Source organism: Motacilla alba, chromosome 11 (assembly GCF_015832195.1).
Source record: "Motacilla alba alba isolate MOTALB_02 chromosome 11, Motacilla_alba_V1.0_pri, whole genome shotgun sequence".
NCBI classification, from domain to species: Eukaryota; Metazoa; Chordata; class Aves; order Passeriformes; family Motacillidae; genus Motacilla; species Motacilla alba.
The window spans coordinates 14,054,142-14,078,677 of NC_052026.1; the positions used below are offsets into that span (position 1 = coordinate 14,054,142).

The window sequence follows — 24,536 nt, forward strand, 5'->3', positions numbered from 1 at the left end:
TGGATTTACACACACGCAGGGCTGTTTCCATTCTAAGGGCAGCCCTGGTTTAGGTGGCCTGGCCCCCATTCTGTGTAGCCACCTCCTACTACCTTGGGTGATGCATCCCATGCCCAGCAGCCAAATTTTGGCAACATTTGGCTGAGTTGCAGGGCCAGAAATCACACTTATTTCCCATGATATCCCCTGTCACCCTCCAGGCAGCTATGCTGACACCCAACTTGCCCTGCCCCAGGGCACTGGGGCCAAAGAAACACCCTTACAGCGACACCAACACTCTTTAAAGGTTTTTATTTCTGCTTTAAAATCAAAATTAGTCATTCTCTGTAATTACATTATATATAGATTTATAGAGACAATATAGAAAAGAATTTTTTGCTTTTGTTTTTCTGCAAAAATCTGTAAATAAAAAATAAAATAAAACAAACAAAATAAAAGGCGGCAGCTTCTGTCCATCCGTCTGTCCGTCCCTCTATCGCTCCTCCTGCCCCTGCCCTCCACAGCACTTTCCAACAGGCCAGGAAAGGCTCTGGGCTGAGGCCACATCTCACTACACTCCCTACAGCCACAAGCCAGGGAGGGACAGGAGCATGTGGAGCTGGAAAGAAGAAACGCCAGCAGAATATATTAATATCTTATATTTCATTTTATTTAAGTCCTGGGGACTCCAGGTGGCAGAGGGCAGCAGTCCCCACGGCCCTGGCAGCTCCTGGAAAGAAACAGCAAGGTTTCCAAAGTGCAGGTCCTTCCGGGACGGGGCGCACGCCCTCAAGCAAGAGGAAGGCAAGAGGAGGCAGAGAAATCTGGTACCTCTCCTGCCACCCCAGTCCTGGCAGCTGTAGTGGACGAGGGGGGCAGGAAGGGTGGACTCCCTGGGTACTTTAAATAGCGATCAGAGGGTGGGATGTGCAGCGAGCCCCCTGCCCAGTGGTGTGGAGGTGGCACCCGTGGGGCCGGTGGCCGGTGGCAGGGAAGCGGTGCTCCGTAAGGCAGTGTGCAGCCATGGCGAGCTGCCGGCGGGCGGGGTAATACTGTGGTGTGCTGCCGGGAGCGGAGCTGCCGGGTCCCCAGTCCGTGCAAGCCCGGGTGGCCCAGCAGTGCCTTTGCCCTCAGGGGTGGCAGGCGGGTGCGTGTGGGTCTCAGAAAGCTGTACTGGCCATGCTGGCTGGTGCAAAGATCCGCGGGAGGCTATCCAGGGTCTCCTCCAGTCGCCGGTGAGCTGATTTACCGTCTTCCCCTGCAAGTACATGCCATGGTCAGCGATACAAACTGCAGAAGTTCTGTCCCCTGCCAATCCCTGGCCACCTACCCTGGCCTTTCCAGGGGAACATGCCTAATACCTGGTAGAGCTGAGCCTGCGTGCTATGGCCACAGCGTGGAAATCTCTCTTGTTCTCTATAGCACACCCCTGGGCAGGTCCCAGCTGGGATCTGGATCAAAAAGTCCCCAGAACTCCAGATTCAGAGGTTGCAAATCCCATTCTCAGCTGCCCACATGGGACAGGGTTAACAAATCCCGTGTTTCAGCTGCAGGACTGTTGGCTTGTGGAGAGCCTCACTTGGGGCCAAGGTACCAGTGCTCAGGGCTGTGCCAGCTCCAGTGGCTCCAACAGCTGTGCACATCTGCATGCACTGGCATGGGGGTCACAAGGGCTCCCCCAGAACCCCCAGGCACATACAGGGATGCACACATCCATGCTACAGGCTCACTCTGAGCTCTGCCTGCAAATCTGCCCGCAGCGGCCATCCCCAGCAAGAGATGGTGACATGGACAATCTGCTGGGACATAGGACACAAGGCATCTACATGTGTCGGGGTGCCAGTGGGATGTGCACTATCAACAACCAAGACACACAGACTCCAAAACGTGACACAGCTGACAGGCTCTAAGACAGAGACATTCGTGAGCAAAGCAGCCGGAGCAGGGACAAGGGGTACGAGGACAGCTCACGTGTCCCAACCTGTGCAGCAGCTGCCACGATCTGGAGGCCTAGAAACACACTCAGATGGTTCTCTCAGGGCCATCTAGCAAATAATAAATAACAACCAGGCTTAGTGCTGTGGCTACAGGATGCCTGGCCCTCCCTGCCAGCTTGTTCTTGCCTGGCAGAGCTTGGGGCATGATGAACCAGAGTGCGTAGGGTAGCCATGGAGCCCCATCTCCCATGGGCACTGCTGGGACCAGGTGATGCCACTTGGGATGCTGTGGGTGGGGAGCAAGCAGAGAAGCAGCAGGGCACTCACCACACAGCATCAGGCTCTGCTTGGCTGCCTCCCGCACAGGCTCTTTGTCAGTTTGGCACAGGTAAACCAGCTGCTCGATGCTCTCCTTGGCCTGCAGGAGAGGGTACAAGGAAATGAGTTTTGGCTGCAAAGGCTGGAGCAGGAACACAGCCAGATGGGGAAGATAGCAGAGGGTGCTGCAGTTCCACGGTGCAGAAAAGCCCCTCATCCTCTTTCTTTTCCTCCTCATTGTGTTTCCTCTTCCCTTGGAACATGCAGCCCCGTTGCCTCCTCCCCACACCCCTCACCTTCAAGCAGCCCAGCGCCGCACACCCTGCCACACGTGTCTGCACCTCCTCATCCTCCAGCTGCTCCAGGAAACACACGAGGGCCTGGGGGAGATGGGAGAGTCAGTGCCACCATCTGTAGCAGAGCAGGGGCAGCACCCTGGGGGCTGTGGCACCAGCCCACGTCATCCCTGGCTGGCCCAGCACGTACCCGTTGGCGGAAGCGGGGGTTTTCTGCCAGGCTGCGCAGCTGGGCAGACACGGCGCTCACCACCTTGCTGTTGCCCTCCACGAGGAGCAGGCTCAGTGCCTTCAGTCCCTCCTTCTTCAGGCGGCCCTCAGGCATGCGCTTCAGGGCACGCAGCACCACGTCCTGGTCGTCCGAGTTGAGGTTCTGTGCCAGTAGTACTGCAGGAAGCCATCCAAGGTGTGGGGAGTCACACAGCACTGCCCCCACACCCCTGCCACCCATCCCCAGGCACCTTGGATCCATGCTGGGCCCCACACAAGGCGCCAAAGCATGGAATTGCTCCCCAAGACACTGGGGGACCTACAGCAAGGATGTCAAAAGGCAGCATGGGATTAGGCTGCACTCTAGATCAGACTGACTTGCCCACCCCAAGGATGGCTGAGCCTCTTGGTGATGCCCCAGAATGGTCATGGCACTGCTGCAGGGTGATCAATCACTATGGTCATACTCTGGCACCCCATCCCAGGACTTAAGGAGGGTGGGAGGACACCCACCTTCCTCTGCCAGCTCCATCATGTAGGTGTCAAGCACCAGGGCACCGAGTGACTCAAAGTGGCTCCAGTACTGGAAGATGGTGACCTGCTCGCTCTGGGCACTGCCAGGCCGCCGGGGCAGCCGGCGATTCAGCACGTCCTCCACCAGTTTCACACACACTGTGGGAAAGAATCAGGATCACAGTGTGCAGCAGCCATGGTCCCTCCTCTGTGGAGCTCCTGGCCATATCCTCCCACTCATGGTCACTGAGTGAGGCTGGCAACTCCCCAAACACCCCTGGGAACCCACTCACCAATTTCAGCCAAACCAGAGTGCTGCTCACTGATGGGAGCTGCATACTGGGCACTGAGCAACCCTGCAGGAACCGTTCCACGGGGCAGGTGTAGACGTTGGGCACTTCCACACAGAGGTCCCAAAGGGCAGCACGCCCTCCTTCCGTGTCGAGAACTGCACCACTGTGGGGACAGGCACTGTCAGACCTCCCCGAGGCCATGGCAGCAGACCACGACTCCTGCCCTCTGTCTGACATGGTCCATCGCTGCCCAGCCATGCCCACAAGGGGACACAGGCTTCACAAAGCCTCCAGGATGGCACAGAGGGTCCCCTCAACTATGTTTCTTTACCATCAGCGCCCGAGCTGGCTGTTCCTGCACGCTCCTCTGTCAGCTGGCACACGATCTCCAGCACCTGGGACTCGCGCAGCAGCCTGTCCAGGGCATACATCTCCTGGCACCGCAGGGGACCAAAGGTGCCCAGCTTCTGCAAGGCACAGCCAAACCAGGGACTTCAGGGACAGAGCTCACTGCCCACATCACAGCCTCCAGGCTGCAGCAAGACCCCCTTCAAGGGGATACATACAGCCCACCCCAGGGTGTTCCCTGCTGCCATATCCCACCCTGGTCCTCACCAGCAGCAGGCGGTTGCAGTTGTTGAGGTGAAGCACCAGAGCCTTATCCAGGAACTCATTGCCGGTGCTCATGGGGTCAGTGCTGGCCTCAGAACCACTGCACATTCCGGTGTCATCAGCCCCCATCTCGCCAGCGCTGGGGGCTCTGGTGCTGCGCAGGGGTCTGCCAGCCCTCCTGCAAGCCAGGGAGAGATCAAGGCAGTGGATCAGCACAGGACACTTGGACCCAGCCCTTCCCCATCCACAGGGCAGAAAACAAGGCCCAGGGTCACAAGGACTGCCTCCAGCCCACCCGTCACAGAGAGCTGCAGGGTGACATTATGCCACCAGAAGGACCAGGTACTGCTGGTTCTTGACGTAGACCTTCCCTAAGCTGTGATGAACAGATCTAAATATGCTTGGCACCCTTGAACATCCCCCATTCAACTGCCCAAGGCTATCTCCTGCCCTGTGCCCATGATATGAGCCCCACTGTGCACCTCTCATCTTGGAGAGGCTCCTCCTCAGAGCCTTCTGAGTCCTCCATGTCGGAGGTGTTGAGGAAGCTGAAGCTCTCCAGTGCGTGCTCCACTGTCAGGCTGATGCTGAGGCCCGGCTGAGGAAGACACCTTGCTTCTGCTGTGGAGGAAGGCTATGGTGGAGTTGGATCCTGGCTCACCAGCCAAGACAGCCCTGCCACCCGCATTACCAGGCTATGCCATCACAGATGGCCCCATCCCCATCACCCATGGGCACTGCCAGCAGGGTTGGCCTCATCCCTACATCCCTAGGTGCTGCCAGCAGGATGGTATTGTCTCCATTGCCTCTGAGCACTGCCACCATGGCTGGCCCTGTCCCCGTCATCCACAGGCACTGCCAGCCAGGATGACCCTGACACCCTCACCCCGTGACACCCCTGGGGGGCTCTCACCAGCAGGATCTCCTCCAGATGTTTGAGCTCCCGTTCAAGGGGCTGCAGCTCTGGGAACTGTCCCCGATAGTCATCCAGAGCTGAGCCCAGGAGGCCAATTGCCTCCTCCAGACCTGAATCCACCATCTTCCCCCGCGGCACCTCAGGGATGCTGGTGGGCAGTGGTGGGGTTGGGATGGGCCTCTCTTCTGCAGAGGCTTGTGCCAGTGCTGTGGGGATCCCGGTGCCATAGTCACTCTGTGCTGGCGCCTGGCTCTGCACTGGCTCTGCACTGCCAGCCTCCTCCTCGCAGGAGGTGGCCCATGCCACGGAGGCACGAGGCTTGGCCTCAGTGGCCCTGTCCTGCCCTGCCACAGCAGCTGCCACTGCAGCACCAGGCAGAGGGTGTGCATCTTGCTTGCCCATCCCTGTGTCCTCCATGCTGGGCGCAGGCTCCCAAGGGCTCTCCACAGTCTTGACCTCCATTGTGGCATCCACACTGGCCTCGCTGATGTGGCTCAGAGTCCGGGAGTAGGGCACGTGCCCATTGGCCACCGTCTCCTTCTTACGGCCGCTCGGCTCCTCCATCTGGCTCCCAGCAGAGGGGACACTGCTGCCACTGGCCCCAAGCATGGCGTCAGCCTCCTCTGGTTGCTGGGAGAAGGAGATCTCGATGGCAGGGGCGGAGGCCTGCACCTCAGGCTGCACGATGGGCTTGTGTGTGGCATGGCGGGCACTGCTGGACAGCTGGGGGCTGGAGGAGTCATCTGAGGACTCAGAGGAGATGGACCAGGCTGTGCCATTCTCCAGCTCCTCTTGGCGCCGCAGCATATTCTGGGAGAGAGGGAGAATGGTGTCAGCTGAGACCCTGCTCCTGCTGCCCCATCTCCTCCAGCTGTCTGCGTGTCAAGCAGGGGCAGGATTGATCTGAGCTGGAGGGCACTGAGGCTGCTGTGGCTCTGCTGACACAGCAGGATGGTCAGCAAACACCTGGCAGCTTCCAGCTCTGGATCCCACCCAATGCCAGCAGGCAATCCAGCTCCCCATCAACAGCCCCATATGTCCTGGAGCCTTGGGGTGCCAGCAGTCCCTCAGCACAGTGAGATGCAGCACGTGGAGCCAAGGACATCAACCACCACGGCTGCAAGGACAGCAACAGCTCCAGCACCAGCTGGTGGGGACAGCACTGGCCACCATCAATTTTGTGGTTCACCATCAGTGAACCAATGCCAAGCCAATTTCACGTTAGTCACACCAGCACCATGACAGCATCGCACCAGCACTGTCACACCATTACCATTTCACCAGCACCATCACCAGTACCACACCAATGCAACCAGCACGGGGACACGGAGAAGCTGTCTACTCACTAGAGCCCAATTCTTGCATGGGGGTGAACCCAGGCTCCCCTAGCTTGGGGACTAGCTCTGCAGGACCAGCCAGACCCAGCCTGGCAGAATCAGGCCTTTGGGCATCAGCAAGGCATAGTGAGTAGGAGACAAGGACCGGCTACAGCTACAGCAGGATGGCCACAGCGCTGGGCTAAGCTACTGGCCTGCCAGCCCCGCACTTACGCGGCCCTGCTGCGGCCATCTCCCGAGCTCGGCCGAGGAGACATCGCCGCAGGAGCAGCTCTGAGACAGCTTCTCGAAGAGTGTCTCCCGAAAGATGTCCAGCAAGGACCAACCACGCTTGTCAGCTGCCCGCTCCGGGCTCTTGGGCAGAGAGAAGAGGAGCTGTGAACGTGGGAGTGAGGAGCAGGTGCCGGTACTGGGGAGTCCTGGTGGGATGGCTGGAGAGGAAGGAGCTGCCTACCCATCCCTGAGCTGTGCCACCCTCTCAGACATTGCCTAGGCACATCTCTGTGTGGACCCCTCCACTGGCCATGTCTCCTGAGCAGCCCTGCCTGGTGCACACTTACATAGAATGCCTGTTCCCGCAGGGACGGCGTGTCAGGCGGACTCTGGTTGTAGGTGGAGAACCTCTTGTTCACCGTGGAAGCCTTGTTGACGGTGCTGGCTGCCGAGGGCTGGTCGTCCTTGTCGAAGGGACTGGGGAGGACAGCAAGGAGGTGAGGAGTATGCACCAGCCCGGGGAGTCTCAAGACACCAGGACCCCCTCCAGACCAGCTCTGGTTTTCTATAATTACAGCCCAGTTTTGGGATGGGAGACAGGCTGGGAAGGGTCATCTCCTGCTGGGCATCCCCTGCACTGTCATCTGCCACCAGCAATGCCTGCTGAGGTACTCACTTCCAGGTCACCTCCAGGCTGAGTTTGAGGGTGCCCAGGTCGTTGATATCCACAGCCACTACCTGGGGCAGAGCTGCAAAAAGGTCCTTGGTCTCACAGGACACATTGCCCACCACAACGTGGTTGGCCAGGCTCTTTAGCTCCGTCACCTGGAGAAGGAGGAGAGAAAGGAGAGGAGGAAATGAAACCATGGGCCAATGAGTGTGATGTTTAGGTGAGGTGCTGGAAGTAAGCCCTGGGAAGTGGTAGAATCACAATCCCTGAAAAGGTTCAAAAAATATGTGGATGTGGCACTTGGGGACACAGTTTAATGGTGGAATTGGCAGTTCTGGGTTAACAGTTGGACTTGATGATCACAGAGGTCTTTTCTGACCTAAATGACTCTAAGATGCAGGGGGATAGCTGGCCCACCCCATCCCTGTCCTTTTATGCACTATACCTTGATGGAGAGGAACTCAGTGACGAGGGGCAAGAAAACCATTTCCTCGCTGTCCCACACCTGCTTGCTGTTCACCTCGATGCGCCCTCGCAACTTCCAACGCTGCCGTCCATACTTCATGAAGATCTGGGGATGCAGAGGTATGGGTACGGGGGAGACACGACCCCAGGGTGATGGGTGCTCTCTGTATGTCCCTAGGCATGGTCATGGCCACCCACCACCACCCTGCAACATGCCCTCCACGCCAGCACCCACCTACACCCCTCAGACACCCCAAGGACAACAGGGCAGAGGAAGAGCAGAACCCAACCCATATGGTCCCACCAACCTCATACTGGTCACCAGCACAAAGCCGGGCAAAGCCTGCCAATCCTGCAAGAGAAGGCAGAGGGGCGTCAGCAGGCAGCAGGCAGGCAGGCAGGCAGGCAGAGGGACAGGGATGGAGCAGGACACGGTACCTTTCATCCGGATGTGGAACTCGCCCAGCTGGCTCTCCAGCTCATTCTCCAACAGACACATGTTCTGGGAAGGGACAGATAGATGGACAGGACCTATGAGCAGCCACCCATGGACTCAGCACCCTGCCAGCCCAGCCAGCCAGCTGCCTCACCTCTGTGTACTCCTTGTAGCCCTTGCTGGCCTCGGCCAGGCTCTCGCGTGCCTCCCGGCTGCCTGGCGAGCCTGTGCTGTAAGCCTTGACCATGTTGTGGGCTCCATCACGGAGCCGCCGCTGGATGCAGTAAGCCTCATACAGCTCATCTATCTGCAAGGACAGGCCCGAGCTGCGGTGAGGGGCAGGGCTGGGGATAGCACGGCCACCCCAGCACTGCCCCAGCTCTCACCTTGCTGGCATGAAACTCCAGGCGACGCAGGAAGCGCTCGATTGACTTCACTTGCTGGAAAAGCAGAGGAGATGGTGTGAGCAGCAGCACAGCCCCTCCATGGAGGAGCCACAGGTCAGGATGTGGCCTCTGTGTTCCCTGCACTGAGGCTGGGGTCCTGCCGGGGAGCTGCAGGGTGGCAGCCAGTGGGAAGCACCCATGTGCTGCGGCCTCCTCCAGACTCCTGTGCACCAGAAGGTCCTCCAGGAGCCAAGCCAGGCTCCAGGCTGCTTTTTTTCCCAGCCTGTGAGCTAACCCATGCCCTGAACTCACTAAAAACAGCTTCTGTTTGCCTGAAAGGGGTTACAAGATCATTTCTGCTTCATCCCCTGCCCAGTTGGGCCACCCCGCCTGCAGAGCCTCAGACCCATTCCTTCCCAGGGGACAAGGCAGCAGGGCAGTGCTAGCAGAGCGGGGCTGGCAGTAGCACATCCCAGGCACGAGGAAGGGGAATACAAGGGGAATGAGACACTGATCCCGCTTACCTTATCCAGATCGTAGAGAAAGCCCTGGAGGAAAGATGAGAGGGATAAGATGTAGCACAAAGCCAGCTCTGCCCACCCAAAGAAGACCCAGCACATGGCACCCACCACCCGTAGCACGGCAGTGGGACATGCAGCACCCAGCCAGGGCTGGAGAGTGCATGACAGAGGGATGGGAGCCCCTACACCAGAGCCCTACAACCCCACAGAAATGGGCTCTGCCCCAGGCACAGATGGACCACAAGTCGTCCCAGCTGTGCCCACAAGCCTGGCTGTTTACCCAAAGCACCACTCGCTATAAGGCTCTTCCCAAGCAGCACTCACCAGGCGTGAATTCCTCTTGGACTCACGGATCTGTGTACTGAGCTTCTCCAGTTCCAGCTGGTGCACCTCCAGGTAGGCTCTGGGGGCAACCACACCATGGGGGTCAGGTTGGGATGCTGTGTCCAGGGCTCCTGCTCCCCACAGCCCACACCAACCCAGCACACGTGGCAACACATCCCCACTCCCTGTTCCAGCACACAGGTGTGGGAACCCATATATGCCTCTACATGGGATGTGGGACACCAAGGCAACGTGCCCAGAGACCTGGCGTGTCCCTGCCTGGTGGGAGCAGAGAGCTGCCAACCCCAAGCCATGTCACAAGCTGTCCCCATGCCCCTCGGGAGCTCTCAGCCTCCACCCACCCAGCACTTACGTCAGGCCCTTCTTGAGAGCTTCGTACACCTCGTCCAGGCGGTTGGGCTGAGGCACCTTGGGTGGTGGGGATTTGTGGGACATTGAGAACATCCTACTGACCCTGGAGCCAGTCTTGCGGGAGACAGTGGGGGTGAAAGGTGAGAGATTCCTGGGGAGAGAGGCTGGGATCAGCACATAGCACCAGGGTCCTTCTGGGCGCTCCAGCCAGCCAGGCACCCATCTCTAGAAAAGGGCAATCTCTGGCATGGAGGCCAGGTCCACTGGGCCAGGTCCACCAGGTCCCTGGTGCCAGCTGGGGAGAGACAAGGCAAAGGAAGATGGCACCACCTAGAATCAAACTGAATTCCTGGAGGGTCTGCAGGGACATCTCCAGCCCTGGTTGCCCTCTAAAGGGGGCATGCTTGGCTCCATCCCAGCACCCTCTGGGAGGGTGAAATACGCCACCCTGTGCTTCCAGGGTCAGGCAAGGATCCCAGTCCAGCACGGGAGCATCCTGGGGACCAGCAGCCCTGTCACCTCATCACCCAGCACAGTGACATGGGGCAGGGATGTGCTCCCTGATGCTGTGCCTCTCCAGATGTCACCAAACCTGCTAGATGGAGCTGCCTCCCCCAGCCGACCCGCGGGATGCCGACCCAGCGCTGGGACCTGAACACCACCCTTCCTGCCTTGTGCAATGGAGTCACTCCCCAGCCCAGCAACGCCTCACTCAGACCGGCTATTCCCCTCCTCCTTCCAAAGCATCGTCGCGCCACCAGTGCCCAGGAGACACCATGGGTTCCTCATTTCCCAGCTTCAGGCTGTACCTCCCATCCTGTGCTGCTCTTCACAGAAGTGACCAAAAGACTTCCCCGAATCATGGGTGTGGAAATGAATATCTTGGCCTCTTCCCAAGAGATGGGTAAGCACCTAATTTCCACCATTCCTTCTCCTTCCCATCCTCCAAGGTCCCTGGAGGCATCTCCCACAAGCATCTCCCTGGCAACCACTTGGTTGCAGGCATCTAGAAGTCCTCCCTCTTCTCTGTCTCTAAGGGGCTCCCTCTGGTACCCACAAATCACCAGCAATGTGCTGGCTACCTGGAAAGTGTCTCTTGGCCCAGAGGCTGGACAGGACTTGGGGACAGAGTTGAGCAGGGCGGGAGGTCAGAGCACAGGGAGGCTCTGCCTGCTACCCAAGAACTACCTGCAACACGGTAACCAGGAGCTAGGGATGGTGCAGAGAGGGCTGGTGGGGAAGTGCAGCACATGGGGATGCTCAGCAGAGAGGAGGAGGAAGGGTATGAAGGGACCATAACATCACCAGTGGATGGAGAGGGTGGAGCAGGGAACAGCTGCTCCTCACACTGCAACTGGCGGGCAGCTGGTAAAGCCTTTCAAACGATAGGTTTGAGGTGACCCTGAGGAAACCCTGATTCACACCAGCACTCAACCCCGAAACTGGCTGCCGCAGGATGTCAAGGCCATCAAGACACTTCAAAGCTACCCCAGCTCTACTGCACCCATTAAACATTATGAGATGGTCACAGGGAAGGTCTTCAGAGCTGGCTGAAGAATGAGGTGAGCTACACCTGCCCTCTCTCTCATGCTGTCGTGGCAGCAGCCACAGGGCTGCAGGATCCTCACCCCACCTGAAGCACGGCATGGCAAAGGTTGAGATGATGAGCTCTGTCTCCTACATGGCCTCAGTGTTCCCTGCAGCCCCTCGTGCAACAGCCCCTGGCTACCAAAAAGATCCCTGAGGGAGATGCTGGGACAGCTGGATGGAAAAGAGCCTCAGGATGCACAGCAGGTCCCACCACAAAGCCCAAGCCTGTCCCCATTGCCCATGGCAGGCAGCATGAGCTGCCATCTCCTACCTGAAGGGCCGGTCGGCCGATGAGTTCACTCCGGCGAAGGACTGGCTCCTATTGATCTTGGTGACGAGGACTCGGCGCTGCGGGCGCACAGACAGTGACATCGTTGAGTGTGACCTGGAGGGCCGCCCTGGGGACAATGACACATCAGGGTCACCAGCAGCAGGGTGAGGACACACATGCAGGCAGGACAGCCACCAGCATTGAGAATAGCACCCACGGACCATGCGCTGGGAGACTGCCCACTCTCTCAGTCCAAGAACACTCCTGGGGGCACCAGGACACGGATCCCATGCTGTCCCCAGAGATACTGCCCTTGGTGAAGTGGGGCTCTGGGCACTGTGAGCTCTCAGTGGCACACCCAGGCAGACATGTCCCAGGTTGGCCCTATGGGAGTTACAGAACGGGGCTGATGCCTGGTGCCTACCACGGCCTTTCCCAGAGACATCCACGGCAAACTCTACACGGTGCCCAAGCCCAGACATCTCCTCCTGAGCCCCACCTTCTCCTATGTCCGTTGCCACCCGTGCCACCCTGCTGCAGGGGCAGGAAAGGCACAGGGCTGGACTCGGCTGCCCAGCCCTTCGCTGTCTCCTCACTTGCTTCCGCTCACTCCAGCAACCAGGAGGGAAACCCAAGGACAACAAAGCACTTTGGAAAGTTCCCAGCTTTGCCAGGAGCTCTGGGTGAGGGAAGAAAAGGCCAAGCCATTCCCTGCCAGACCCTGGAAAGTACATGCAGGCCACACGTGTCCAGCCCCATGGCTGCTGCACCTTGTCCTCTGCTCGTGGCAGTGACAGTGTCAGGAACCTTGAAACCACTGCCATGAGCTGCCTGTCCCCACCACAGCTGGTGCAGTTGATGCCAGCCAGGGATAGAGCAGTTTTCTGGGTCTCAGGGCCTGCACCTGGATGCCACTCTGCATCACAGGAACCATCCCTGTAGCTCTGGCCAGGGCTGGAGCTTGGGGAGGGCACCCCAAAGGACAAGGCAAGAGCAGGGGAGAACAGGGCTCCTGGCCATGCCACCCCCAGCAGAGCCAGCTGTGCACAGGAAGGAGCCCAGCCCACAGGGCAGCCACGGAGGAGCAGGATGCAGGATGCTCCACTTCATTCTGGCCACCACTGATCGCAGGTCAATCCCTCTGTCCCAGCCAGCCCTGACCAGAGCTGTGGCAGCTGCTGGGGATGAGCCCACACGGTGCCCAGCACACCACCAGGGACAGCCAGGCAGGACCCTAAGGATGCACAGCTTCCCTGGCTGACAGACTGAGCCAGAGCCACCTCCCTCCATCCTAAAGAGCTCACTTTGCCTCTCGTCCTGTCTCCAGCATGGCCGACAGTGAACAGCGCAGGGACACAGGCACTGCTGGGGCTTCCACCCCCACCCCATCCCATCCCCATCCCACCCCCACTCCTTCCCCACACCCAGGACCCCAGCTCAGCCTGGTCCCACATGGCTCACACCCACTCAGCCACCGGCGGGCATCCCCCTGGCACTGTGTCCCTCTCCACCCCGCACGCCAGGCTGGGGCCAGGGATTTGCAGCACCCAGGATGTGCCGGAGCCATTTGCAGTCAAAGCTAACCACCACCACCACTCACCCCTATCCCAGTGGAGCCAGGAGGCAGCAGGTCCATCTGGTTCCCCCTTGGGACTCGTGTCCCGGCCCACACCACGGAGCCACTCGGCGGGTCCCACAGACACAGCGTTATCTGGGTGCCAGTCCCTCCATTTTCCAGGACAACACTGTCCCAATTAAGCTCATTATGAAGAGCTGTAATCCCTGGCAGCCTGGCTGACCTGCAGGCCTGGGCAGATTACCCTCTGCAGGGCTCTTTAATCTGCTCCCCACTGAGCGAGGAGGGCCCGTGCTACAGTGGCTCAGCCATAGGGAGAGCACCCACCACCCACAGGAGAAGGCTCTCACGTGTGGGGCAGGTCACCGTTCAGGGTGAGGACAGTCCTGCCAACCCATCTTTCTCCAGCCCACATTGCCACTTTGGAGCACAGAGGGACCTCTAAGGAGGGTTTCCCAGGGGAGAGCCTGCACTGGGGAAGGACGCTGAGGTTGTCAGAGAGAAAGATGCTGAGAGCATCAAGGGGAGGAGGATGCAGGAGGGGGAGAAGGATGCTGGAGGGGACTGATGCCCCAGCACAACTCAGAGCAATCTGCAGCCACCTGCCCAGGAACCTCAGAGGCTCCAGCAGACACTTGTGCCGTGCTGGGTCCGTCTCCAAAGCACTGGAGGATCCCTCACTGGCATAGGGAGCAGTGGCTGCTGACAGGACCACATCCCTGCGCTCCAGACCTGGACCCAGCTCTCCCCCAAACATCCACCGTGATGCACCATGGCACCCTGCATCCCAAGACTTGGCACCCTGCAGCCAAGATCCTGTGCCAGGACCCCAAGGCCCCTCGGAGGAGAGGGACATGATATCCCTGCTCTGCAGGAGTGATGCTCCAGGAGCCCCAAGGATGCTCCAGCCCAGCATCGGCAGCCAGACTGGTGCTGAAGGGCAGCACTCCCTACATGAGGCAGGGCAGGCAGGATGTGGGGTCTCTGTTCCTGGCACTCTTGGGCTTGGCTCACAGAGGAGGAAAAATCCCCAGCACAGTGCATTCCTGACATTACCGAGATAAGAGGTACCTGGTACCAGCAGCGCAGCCAGCCCCTGCAGGGAGCAGAGCCTGGGGCATGCTTGGAAAGGACCACTGGGCACCGAATCTTGTCCCAGCTGGTGAGCCCTGTCCCAGGCTTACCATGAGGCTGGCACCATCAGAGCACCGGCACACTCATGTCCCTGCCATGGGCTAAAGCCCCAAGCACATCCTTTCTCTCCCCTGAGCAGAAAAGGTCCTGCCCCAAAGGTTCCGTCCCAGCAAGCCCCACCGCCCCCTGCCCTTAGTTAGGGTTCAGTGCTAACAAACCTGCCTCCCGACCAAGCTTTTCACCTTTTCCGTGCCACAGACTGCCTCCAGATCTCCCAGCGTAGGAAATGCAATCCCGGGAGTGTGTCCGTCTGTCCGTCCTTGGCCAGCACTGCCCGTGGGCAGCGGCCAGAAGGGCAGCGAGCAGCTGAACAGGCAGCACAGCACGGGGTGCTGGAGCCCACCCCGGGGCTCTCCAGCCCGGCTGCCGGCTCCTCTCTCGACACCCGGTGCTCTGGAGATGATTGGGATCCCAAGAATGCTGGTCTGAGCAGCGGAGGGGGCAGTCCGACCGGCTGGGTTGGTCCCAGCTGGTTTCTGTTTCCGACACTCAGACACCAGCCTCAGGTCGCTCCGGCGGGTTTATCAACACTGCCCTGGTCGGAGACGCCCCAAACCTGCTCCCCCTGAGTCCCCAGCCCTGCAGCCCTGGGAACTGGGGGTGCTCTGACCAGCACTTACAGGGATGTCACTCACTGAAGGCCACCAGTGCCCAGGGCGGCCAAGCCAGCGGACTCCAGCACCCCTCACCGCGGAGAAGACACCCGGGACCAAGGAGCAGCACCTAGGGCACCCAAGGGGGGTGGGCTGCTGTCCCTGCATTGACGGCACTGTGGCGATCCCCGGGGCACAGCAGGGCACATTGTCCCTCACTGGGGGAGGCCACGATGGCCCCAGGACCATCCATCCTGCCCGTGGTGTCTGGAGCAAGCGGGGGGGTCCCGCCACGCCCCGCCCCAGCACCTCTGGGTGCAACCTGGGCGCACGGCGGGGATGACCTCGGGAGCCTGTGAACGCAGCCCGCTGGCTCGGCTCCCCCGGGAGCAGCCGCTGCATCCGTGTTTGCACAGCTGTGGCCCCGCTGCCCCAACCCAGGCACGTACCCCGGCCCCCGCCGGCCCCTTCCGGCCCCGGGACGGCCCTTGGCCGGCTCCCAGCGTGGGCTGGAGCAGCTCTTCCCTCCCACCGCGCTTCATCCCCCCTCGGCGCAGAGGATGAGAGCATCCGGGGACCGGAGCCATCACGCCTTGGTCACAAGCAGCCCGAGAGCCGCTTCTTCCCTGACCTCTCCACGCTCTGCCTCCCCTCCAAGAAGGCAGGACACCCCCGTTTCCTTCTCGTGCCGGGCAAGGAGAGGGACTGGGGGCTTTTAGGAGTCAGATGAGTCAGTGAATGGCATCCCGGCTCCCGTGACTCACCCGGAGAGAAAGTCTCAGCCATAAGGTCACAGCCCCACAGCCCCCACGGGAACAGGGAATGGTGGTTTGGTTGTTTGGGTGCTGGCTGCTCTCGGCAGTTTGGGATGGATGGGTGCTGGGTGCTCTCGGCCCCATGGCAGTAGGGACATGGCGCTGATATCCGCCCCTGGCCAGGGGAGGCTGCTGGCTCCTTGGGCCAAGTGGGAGGGCGGCAGGAAAGGGAAGGAGCTGCGAATGGGAAGAATTGGAGGAAGTGCTTATTTACCCCGTGGAGTATCCCTGCGGAAGGGCAGGGCACGGCACAGGCGGACACTCACAGCCAGTTCCTCCGGGGGGCTCAGAGCCCCCGACCCTGCCACTCATCCCATGGGCTCCCTATCTCCAGCCAGAAGGAGATGCAAACCCAAACTGTAACGCAGGGAAGCGGTCACCACTGGGGCAGGGGGTTTCTCAGGGGTTGGCAAAGCATAAGCCAAATGTGTTCTCTAGGATGGCTCTTGGGAACCAGCCCAGGACTACTGTGGTCCTGGTGAAGTGAGTCCCCCACCACTGAAGGCACAAACCAAGCACCCACCCAGTCAGGATCCCCACGGACACCGCTCACCTCCATACCCTGTGAGACGGGGCTGCATCCTGGCCATGGGCACCAGACTCTGCTCCTGAGTGGGCTGTGATCCCTCTCAGAAATGCTGGGAACCTCTGGAAGGATCCTCCTGGGACTGGCATAACCTTGTGGAGGTCCCACATGACACCTTCCCCCTGACATCCTTATCTCCAGAGTGCTCTGCTGGGTACCAATACCTGCCCCCACAAATCCTGCCCAGACAACTTGGTCCAAGTTCACAAAAGCAACCCCAAGGCCTTTTGTTCTGCCCAGGACCCCTGGGGCCACCATGCCAGGGACGCTTGACATGGAGATGGGCTCTGTTTGTCCTCATCAGACATGGGGGCAAAAACAGTTTGCCGAGAAAAACTGCTGCCATGGCATCATGTGCTTCTCTGGCATCAGGGGTGCACTACCCCGGAGCAGCCAGCAGCTGTGGCCCCTCTCCTGCCCTGAGACACAGTGGATCTCAGTGGAGGCAACAGCAAGATCAGGCAGCCAGGGGGTCCTATCCTGCGCAGAGACCCTGTCCTGACACCCTGTCTCTGCGACCCACGGTGACAACCGCGTCCCTTGCAGGTGGCGGGTGCATACGTCCTTGGTGTCCCTGTCAGGGAGAGCTTTCCCCTCAAGAAAACTCCTCACCCCAAAAAACCCCGCGGAAGCCCAGCCACGTCACCCCGGGAGCCTCCAACAGCTGGGGGTCCCCAGATTATGGCCGTTCGCTGGGGAGCCCTGGTGCTGCCGGTGCTCAGTACCTTTCGGTTTGCCATTCATGGCGTGCTGCGGCAGCACATCCCCCTCGGGCTGGGCTCAGCGTGCCGGGTGGTGGTTGTTGCTCTCTCATGCCGTCTGTCCGCCCGAGTGCGGGGGCCGTGGCCGGAGGGCCCCCCCGGGCAGCAGTCTCCTCCCCCGCTTCCCCTGCCCGCGGGCTGACATCACTGCCCAGCGCCGCAGCCCCGGCGTGACTCAAGGGGACGGAGGATGGGAGGACACGGGAGGATGCCTGACCCCCCTGGAGGGAAGGGGCCCCACCAGCACCGGCTACACCCGGAGCACAGCACACTTCGGTCCCTATGCTTCCCTCCCCAGTGCCCCCCTAGGGAAACTGAGGCACGGGTGGAAGGGAGGGGAACACACTGCAAACCCCCCCTCCAGCCCCTCTCCGATCGCTTCGCTTGGAGACCCCCGCTCCCGCCGGCACCCAGGGCCGAGCACACGGAGGGAGCACACACCGCCCTGCCGAACGCCCCTGAGCTGCGCCCGAGGCTGGGCGGGGGCTGCACAGCCCCTCGCCCCCGTCCCTGCCGGCTCCACTGCGGCCAGGCTCAAAGCCGTGGGCAGCTCACGCTCACACTGCTGCCACTTGCTTCTGCATTGCTTGGGTTTAAATATAAGTATATACAACTATAATAAATATATATAGTTATATTTATGTATATATAAAACCACCGTGGCTTTGCTGTAGGCTTCCCACAGCATGCAATCCCGTGGCATGCCTGTGGGCATCCTCCAAGACCCAGGAGCCACTGGGAAAAGGGTTTCCTTGCTCAAAAGTCCCTACTTTGTATCCTGAGTATCCAAAGCCTTGGAGGAGCTTGCTTCAGCCAGGGCTTCCTCACAGGGCTCTCCAAAGATAGTGGGGTGCAATTCCCATGTGAGAATGTCAGTCCTGCTTTCCACGGGGGTCCAGATCCCACAGCGCATTGTGGTAGACCCACCTGCCCTCCATGCCAATCCCAGCAGCCAGCAGCACCTCTCCAGCACCACAACTCCCTGTTTAGTGCCCTAAACAACTAGGAGACTCTGTGGCACAGATGTCACCAAGCTTTGGCCCTGGTCCTGAGAATACCCAAGACTGCAACACCCCTCCAGGTTGGAGAAAGGCTGAAGCTGCCAGCTCTGTCCAGGCTGGGATCAGCTGCCCCTCACCACGTCACTGGAGCAGGAAGAAACACCTCCCTCCCAGGCTCCTTTCCTGTTTGCTGCTGATTTTAGAGCAAGGTCAAGACAGGTTCAGGAGGAAAAGCACTGGGACAGAGTCTTGGGGGTCCTTGCAGATACGAGGTCCTCCCACAAAGTTAACCCCTCCCCCAGAGAGTGAGCCTGTTGTGGGATTGCTTCCCCAGGCCAGAGCAGGTCCTCTCCCTGCAGGTCCCGTAGGGGACAAGAAGCATCAGGGGCTCGCACGTATGGTGGCATGAATGCCCCACTGTGGGCACCCACATGTGGTTCTGGAGATAGCCACAGTCAGGCCTGCAGAGCTGAGGTTGCAGCAGTGTCACCAGAGAGTGCTGTGACCCAGGGAACCCTCAGGTCCCAGTGCCCAGGTGGGTGCACAACATCAGCCACATCGGGAGAGCAGCTGGACCCGGTGAGACTGGGCTGGCTCTGAGAAGCATCCAAAGAAAAAACCATCCAGGTGTCCACCAGCCTCCATGCCAGCGCCATGGGCCATGGGAGCCAGCAGCCCGGCACGCTGCAAAGCCCATCTCCACCCCAGCCTTCCAGAACCTGCACGAAGACCACGTCTCCTACCTCGCCCGGGCACGACGCATCCCCCCGGCTCTCCCTACCGACGGGCTGAGTCCCATCCTGGCGGCTGCCGTGGGCAGCGGCCACCACTGCCTTTTCACCCCGTGCTGCCTCTCCCCAGGGGATGGCATCACTGCCGGCACCGCCCCGGCTCTGACCATCCTTGTGCAAAGCCTGCGCTGCGCTGGCAGCCGTGCGGAGCCAGCGGCCGGCACACGGCCAGGCAGCGCGCCCGCAGCGCCGGCCCATGCCAGCTTGTTTGTTCTCATTAAAGGTTAATGAGAAAGCCACGCTAAAGCTGCCCCAGCTGCGGGAGGGGCTTTCCCCGGTGTCACCCAGAGTGAGGGACTTCCAGGCTTCCCTCGCAGAGGGGTGACAGCCAGGCTGTGCTGCTTGCGGGGACTCTGCCTCTCTGTAGCCTGCAGTCCCAAGGGGATCTGTGTGGCAGCTGAGACATGGGTGAGATGCCTGGCACGGCACCATCTCGGGCGTGACTCTTGGGGAGACCACCAGGAGCAGGCAGGAGACAGGGTCAGGCATTCCAAAAGTGGCAGAGGGTACCAGAGAAGGACACGTCCCATCAGCCATGCACTCTGAGCACCTCACAGCACCCTGCACGGCGCTTGACAGGGCTTGACAGCTCAGGACACCTTGCCAAGGGAGGGCAGAGGAAGGGCACAAGCCACGCCAGCAGCGCCAGGGTGTTAATTGAGTTAAATGAGTCCCTGTTCCTGGCTGGGCTGGGAATAGGGAGTGGGTGCAAGGAAGGGGACATCTCCATGTGACTTTTCAACTCAGGAGGTTTCCCTGCATATTCACCACTCTGGCTCAGCTCAACCTGCCAGGGTGGCTGCCTCAATCCCTCCTCTGCAGCAGGGATGTTGTGGGTGTAATGCCCCAGGTGCTCCCTTTTTGGCAGTGTCCTTTATGCCTTCCTTGTACCAGGCCTGGGGAGCCGCCCTGGGCATCCCCACCCCAACCACAACAGCTGAACATGCAAACACTCCCTGGCCAGCCATGCTTGGACACACACATACAGCCATGGCCAGCTTGTCCACATGCAGAAAAATCCAGTAGGTTATTCCCACTTCCCTGCCCTGCATGGGATAGATGACCAGCTTCCCATAGATCCCACATCCTGCCAGCAGAGTCCTAGGGAAATTCTCCAGCTTCTCCCTGCTCCCAGGGGCCACCAGCGCTGAATCTGAGCCCACCTAGCCCCTGAAGAAGCCAGCAGCCCCAACCCGACACTGCCTTGGTGGCACCAGCACCAAAGGCCAAGGTGATGAAGAAGCTATTTCAGGCTGTTTTGGACAAATACTCCCCAGCCACAGACATCACTGAGTGGCTGGGAATGTCACCACAGCTGGAAACCTGACAGGAAAGGGCATAGGCCAGCCTCAGTCAGTGTCAAAAGTCATGGCTGGCCCAAAAGGTTTGTGGAGATAGAATCAGCCTGGTGAGGGACCAAAATAGCTCTTGGCCGTAGGGGAGTCCTGGGAGAAGGCAGGAGATGACAATTTTGGCAAGAAGACACACAGTCACAGCTTGAAGGAGAAGCACAGTGATAAAGTGACCTGTCCTGGGCTGGGACAGCTGGTCCTAGGGCTGCAGGTGGTCACCCCCACCACAGTGCTACAGCTGACTTCTCGGACTTTACTTTCTGCTAAAACTGGCAAAGCCAACTCCAAAAACTCCTGGGAGCCCAATGCAGAGTTTTCTCCACAAGCGGATGCCCTGAGGGCTGGGGAAGGACGAGCCCTCGTGCCAAGCCAGGCTCTACCCCCAGCCAGGCTGGCCCTAACGCTGTCGCTGTCGGCAGCATCCCTTCCTGGAGGGGCTGGGCACGGGGCGGTGGCAGACTCGAGCCCTCCCCCCTCGCTTCCTCGCATAGTCCCCACACAGCAGCAGAAATAGAAGCGATATAAATGGCAGCCCTATAAATAACCCCAAAGCACGCGGCGGGGAGCTCGTCCCAGCCCAGCACTGGCCTCAGCCCACGCAAAGCCAGGGCTTGGGCTGCCTCCACTGTGCCCAGGGGATCTCAAATGCCAGCTGCTCCCTGCCCGCCATGGGTTTCCCAGGGTCCTGTCCTTTAGGTCAGTGTCATGGCAGGAGCCTCAGCCACGGGCACGCTCTGGATCCCAGCCTGATGGCATTCCTGGGGGACACCCTGCGCCCATCCAGCTCCTCTCGTCCAGCCAGCACTGGACAATGCCCATCGCAGGCATCCTGCTGCAACCCAGCCAGCAGAGTCCTGGGCAAAGCAGCAGCTCCGACCAGGAGCCTCAGCAAGGCTTGGGAAGAGATATCCCTGTCCTCACCACTGTCCTCACTGCAGATCAACAGTTATCCCCTGGTCGCACCCCAACACCTCTCAGCTGCCCCCCCCAACATCCCCCATTCCTGCCATGTCCATTGCTGCCCCCATTTCCACGCTCAACTCCATCATGACATGTCCTACATGGGAAGGAACTCAGCCACCACCATGCCAGGGATACCACCACAGCTCCTCCCCTGCACTGGGGACCCTCACGAGCCGAGAGGAGGCAATGCCCCTGGTGACAAGCCGGTGACAAGTCCTGCACTGCCGGATTTTGCGCAGCGTCACAGCCTCGCGTCCCAGCCCTGCCCGGGGGACGCAGCGAGGCCACCAGCCAGCAGACGGGAGATACGGAGTTTACAGGATGCCCAGGACTTCCCAGTGCCCTCGGGAGTCTCCTCTGGGAATGCGGCAAGGGCAAAACCCGCTGAGGCCGTTTGCATGCCCTGGGATGGCCGGAGGTGCGGCAGGGGAAGGGTTAATGGTGCGAGGCCTTCCCGAGCACTTCTTGGCAGGCTGGGAAGGGCTGGGAGACAGGAGGATCGGGCCAGCAACAAAGCGAGATCTGTCTCATTAATTCCTCCGAGCATTCCTCCCCCCGTCGCCCTGGAGGGGAGGAGGAGGCAGCACCCAGCTGACACGGTGCACCCAGGTCCCTCGGGAGCCCCGCGGGTCCCGCCCGGCGCGGGGCTGGCATGGGGGAGATGGCCGCAGCCTCTCCCGCGGGATCCAGGGCTCTGGCGTTCGGGCACGGCCCTATATGGGCACGGGCAGCTTCTCCTTCGCCCGCCGTACCCCTGCCCGTACCCCTGCCTGGAGTCCCGAGGGATTCGGGGCAGGGCACGGCTCGTGCCACCAGCGTCATGCCAAACCCGGGAGCGAAAGAGCGGCTGGAGAAGCTGATCTATCCCAGACGGGGTCTGGGGGGCACCGGCTGACACTGGGGGTGCTCGCCCTGATATCCCACTGTCAGGCGGCTCCTTCTCCGGGCGTCTCCGGCCACGGTCCGACCGGAGCGCGGAGGATCCCTCCGATCCGCAGTGGGGCGGGGGAGCGGAGCCCCGTGCCCGTGTCCCCGTCGTCGCCCTCCCGCCGAGCCCGGACACCCCAGCGCGGCGTGGGGCGCCCAGCGGGGGTGGCGGCAGAGGGGACGCGGGCGGGCGGGCGGTGGCTTGCGGCGACGTGGCCCCCCAAGGGTGTAGCCCTGCTAAGGCCACCAACCCCGCTCCCCCCGACCCTCCCGTGACCGCGGGGTGCGGAGGTGCGGGTGGCACTCACATGTCCCAGGAGAGGCGGGGGGCGAGGCGCGGGGCGAAAGAGGGCCTGGCTCGGTGCATCCCCTTTGTTCCACTCCCATGGACGGGAGCAAGCGGGGAGTTCGTGCAGGCTCTTGGCAGCGCCCACCCCGGCTCTCTCCATGGAAACGCGGGAGCCATGTGATTTCGGCAGGAAACCACGGCCCAGCCAGCGCCAATGGCAGCTGCATGGACGGGAGCACCTCCCTCCCCGAGGCGACCGACACCGCTGCCGACACCGCCATCGCCACCACCGCCGCCACCAACACCGCCACCGCCGCCACGGCCCTGCGGGGATTCCCCACCGCCGGCCCATCATCATTCCCCGGGGCTCCACGAGCCCCACCGTGAGCCGGAGCAGGATCCCACCTCCCCCGAGGCGAGGGGAGTGGGGGCAGCCCGGCTTGCTCGGCCCCGGGCTGTTGGCCTTCCTGCCGCACACAGCGCCCACAGCCTTCCCTTGCCAGGGAAGCGATGGCTGGAGCAATACCTCCTCCTTCACCGCCCCCGTCTCCCCCCACAAGGGCCACCACAGCCTCCGGTGCTCTCCGACGGACCCCGGGCATGTTTCACATTCCAGCAGTGAAGTGACATGACCAAGGCTGTGCAGTCAGTCAGTCGGTGGCAGAGGGAACACCCAAACATCCTTGCTCCCAGCTCTGCGACACCCAGCACCCCACCCTGCCTTTCCCCCCAGCTCCTGCATCCAACTGAGCCATGCTCAGACCTCTGCCAATCAGAAAGTGCACTCTGGGGGAGCAGAGCATTGGCACTGATCCACATTCCCCATCCCACCAGCTTCCAGCATCCTAAGGAAGCAGCAGAAGAGCACTCCCAGCTTCCCCAACTAAGGCACAGGCAGCGGCAGTGAAAATGCAGGCTGTCACCTGAGGGATGCCACAGTGACACCCCTGGCACCTCTGAGCATCCCTGAAGGTGGAGGGGTGAGGAAGCCACATGCCTGTTGGGGGGCTGCACCCAATGCTTCTCCCCTTTCTCCCAAGACCATCTTTCTCCTACCTGTCCTAGATCCTACTGAGTTGACCCAGTTTTAAGTGGAACCGAAGCCTTTGCAGCCCTGGTGAGACACCCTCCATGCAAGGACAAGGCTGCGCAGTGCTCCCGCCAGCCCTGTGAGGCAGAAACACTAATTAGACCATCATCAGGTCTTGGAGCACAGTGGAGCAGGGCAATATCAGTGACAAGGAAATCATTGCACCACTCTCACTCTCCTGGGGCCACACCAAGGAGCAGAGCACTTGCTGCCAAGGTTGCTCAGTGGGAACCAGGGCGTCCCAGCTCCCAGCCCAGTTCTCCAGGCTGGCCTGGTTACACAGAAGGAGAAGTGATGCAAAGATGGGAGAGGGGACAGCAGGTCCTGAGGCCACCAGCGAAAAGCCAAAAGGCCAAGAGGGAGAGGCTGCCAGGGTGGATCCATCAAGCCATGTGGCTGATAAATCCCAGAATGGTTTGGGTTGGAATAGACCTTTAAGACCACCAGGTTCCAACCCCCTGCCATGAGCAGGGACTCCTTTCACTAGACCAGGTTACTCCAAGGCTCATCTAACCTGGCCTTGAACACTTCCAGGAACAGACACAGCTTCTCTGCACAACCTGTGCCAGGGCCTCCCCACTCTCACAGAGAGGAATTTCTTTCTAATATCCAATCTAATCCTGCCCTCTGTTACTTGAAAGCCATCCCCCCCCTTGTCCTGGCACTCGGTGCTCTTGTCTAAAGTCCCTCTTCAAGTCTTTTGCAGCCCTTTTCGGTACTGGAAAGGACTCCAAGGTCTCCCTGGAGCCTTCTCATCTCCAGCCTGAGCAGCCCGTACTCCCTGAGCCTGTCTCCACAGCAGAGATGCTCCAGACCTTTGAGCATCTTCGTAGCCTCCTCTGGACTTGCTCAAATAGGTGCACATCTTCTTATTTTGGGGCCCCAGACTGGACACAGTGCTGCAGATAGGATCCCACCAGGGCAGAGCAGAAGGGCAGA

General features: G+C 60.5%; 1 protein-coding gene across 1 annotated transcript; it reads right to left on the reverse strand.

Annotated features, from left to right (window-relative positions):
- Window positions 1-276: 276 nt before the first annotated feature.
- On the reverse strand, window positions 277-23,176 carry RIPOR1 (RHO family interacting cell polarization regulator 1). The gene is given in 26 exon segments (XM_038147709.1): window positions 277-1,237; window positions 2,244-2,334; window positions 2,531-2,614; window positions 2,721-2,917; window positions 3,254-3,412; window positions 3,547-3,607; window positions 3,610-3,671; window positions 3,674-3,709; window positions 3,878-4,013; window positions 4,162-4,336; window positions 4,641-4,749; window positions 4,752-4,779; window positions 5,072-5,884; window positions 6,625-6,765; window positions 6,972-7,101; window positions 7,301-7,449; window positions 7,740-7,865; window positions 8,068-8,111; window positions 8,198-8,261; window positions 8,350-8,502; window positions 8,582-8,635; window positions 9,106-9,129; window positions 9,427-9,505; window positions 9,800-9,949; window positions 11,660-11,786; window positions 22,527-23,176. Coding segments are annotated over 26 exon segments (3,873 nt in total). The 5' UTR covers window positions 23,110-23,176; the 3' UTR covers window positions 277-1,139.
- Window positions 23,177-24,536: the final 1,360 nt, after the last annotated feature.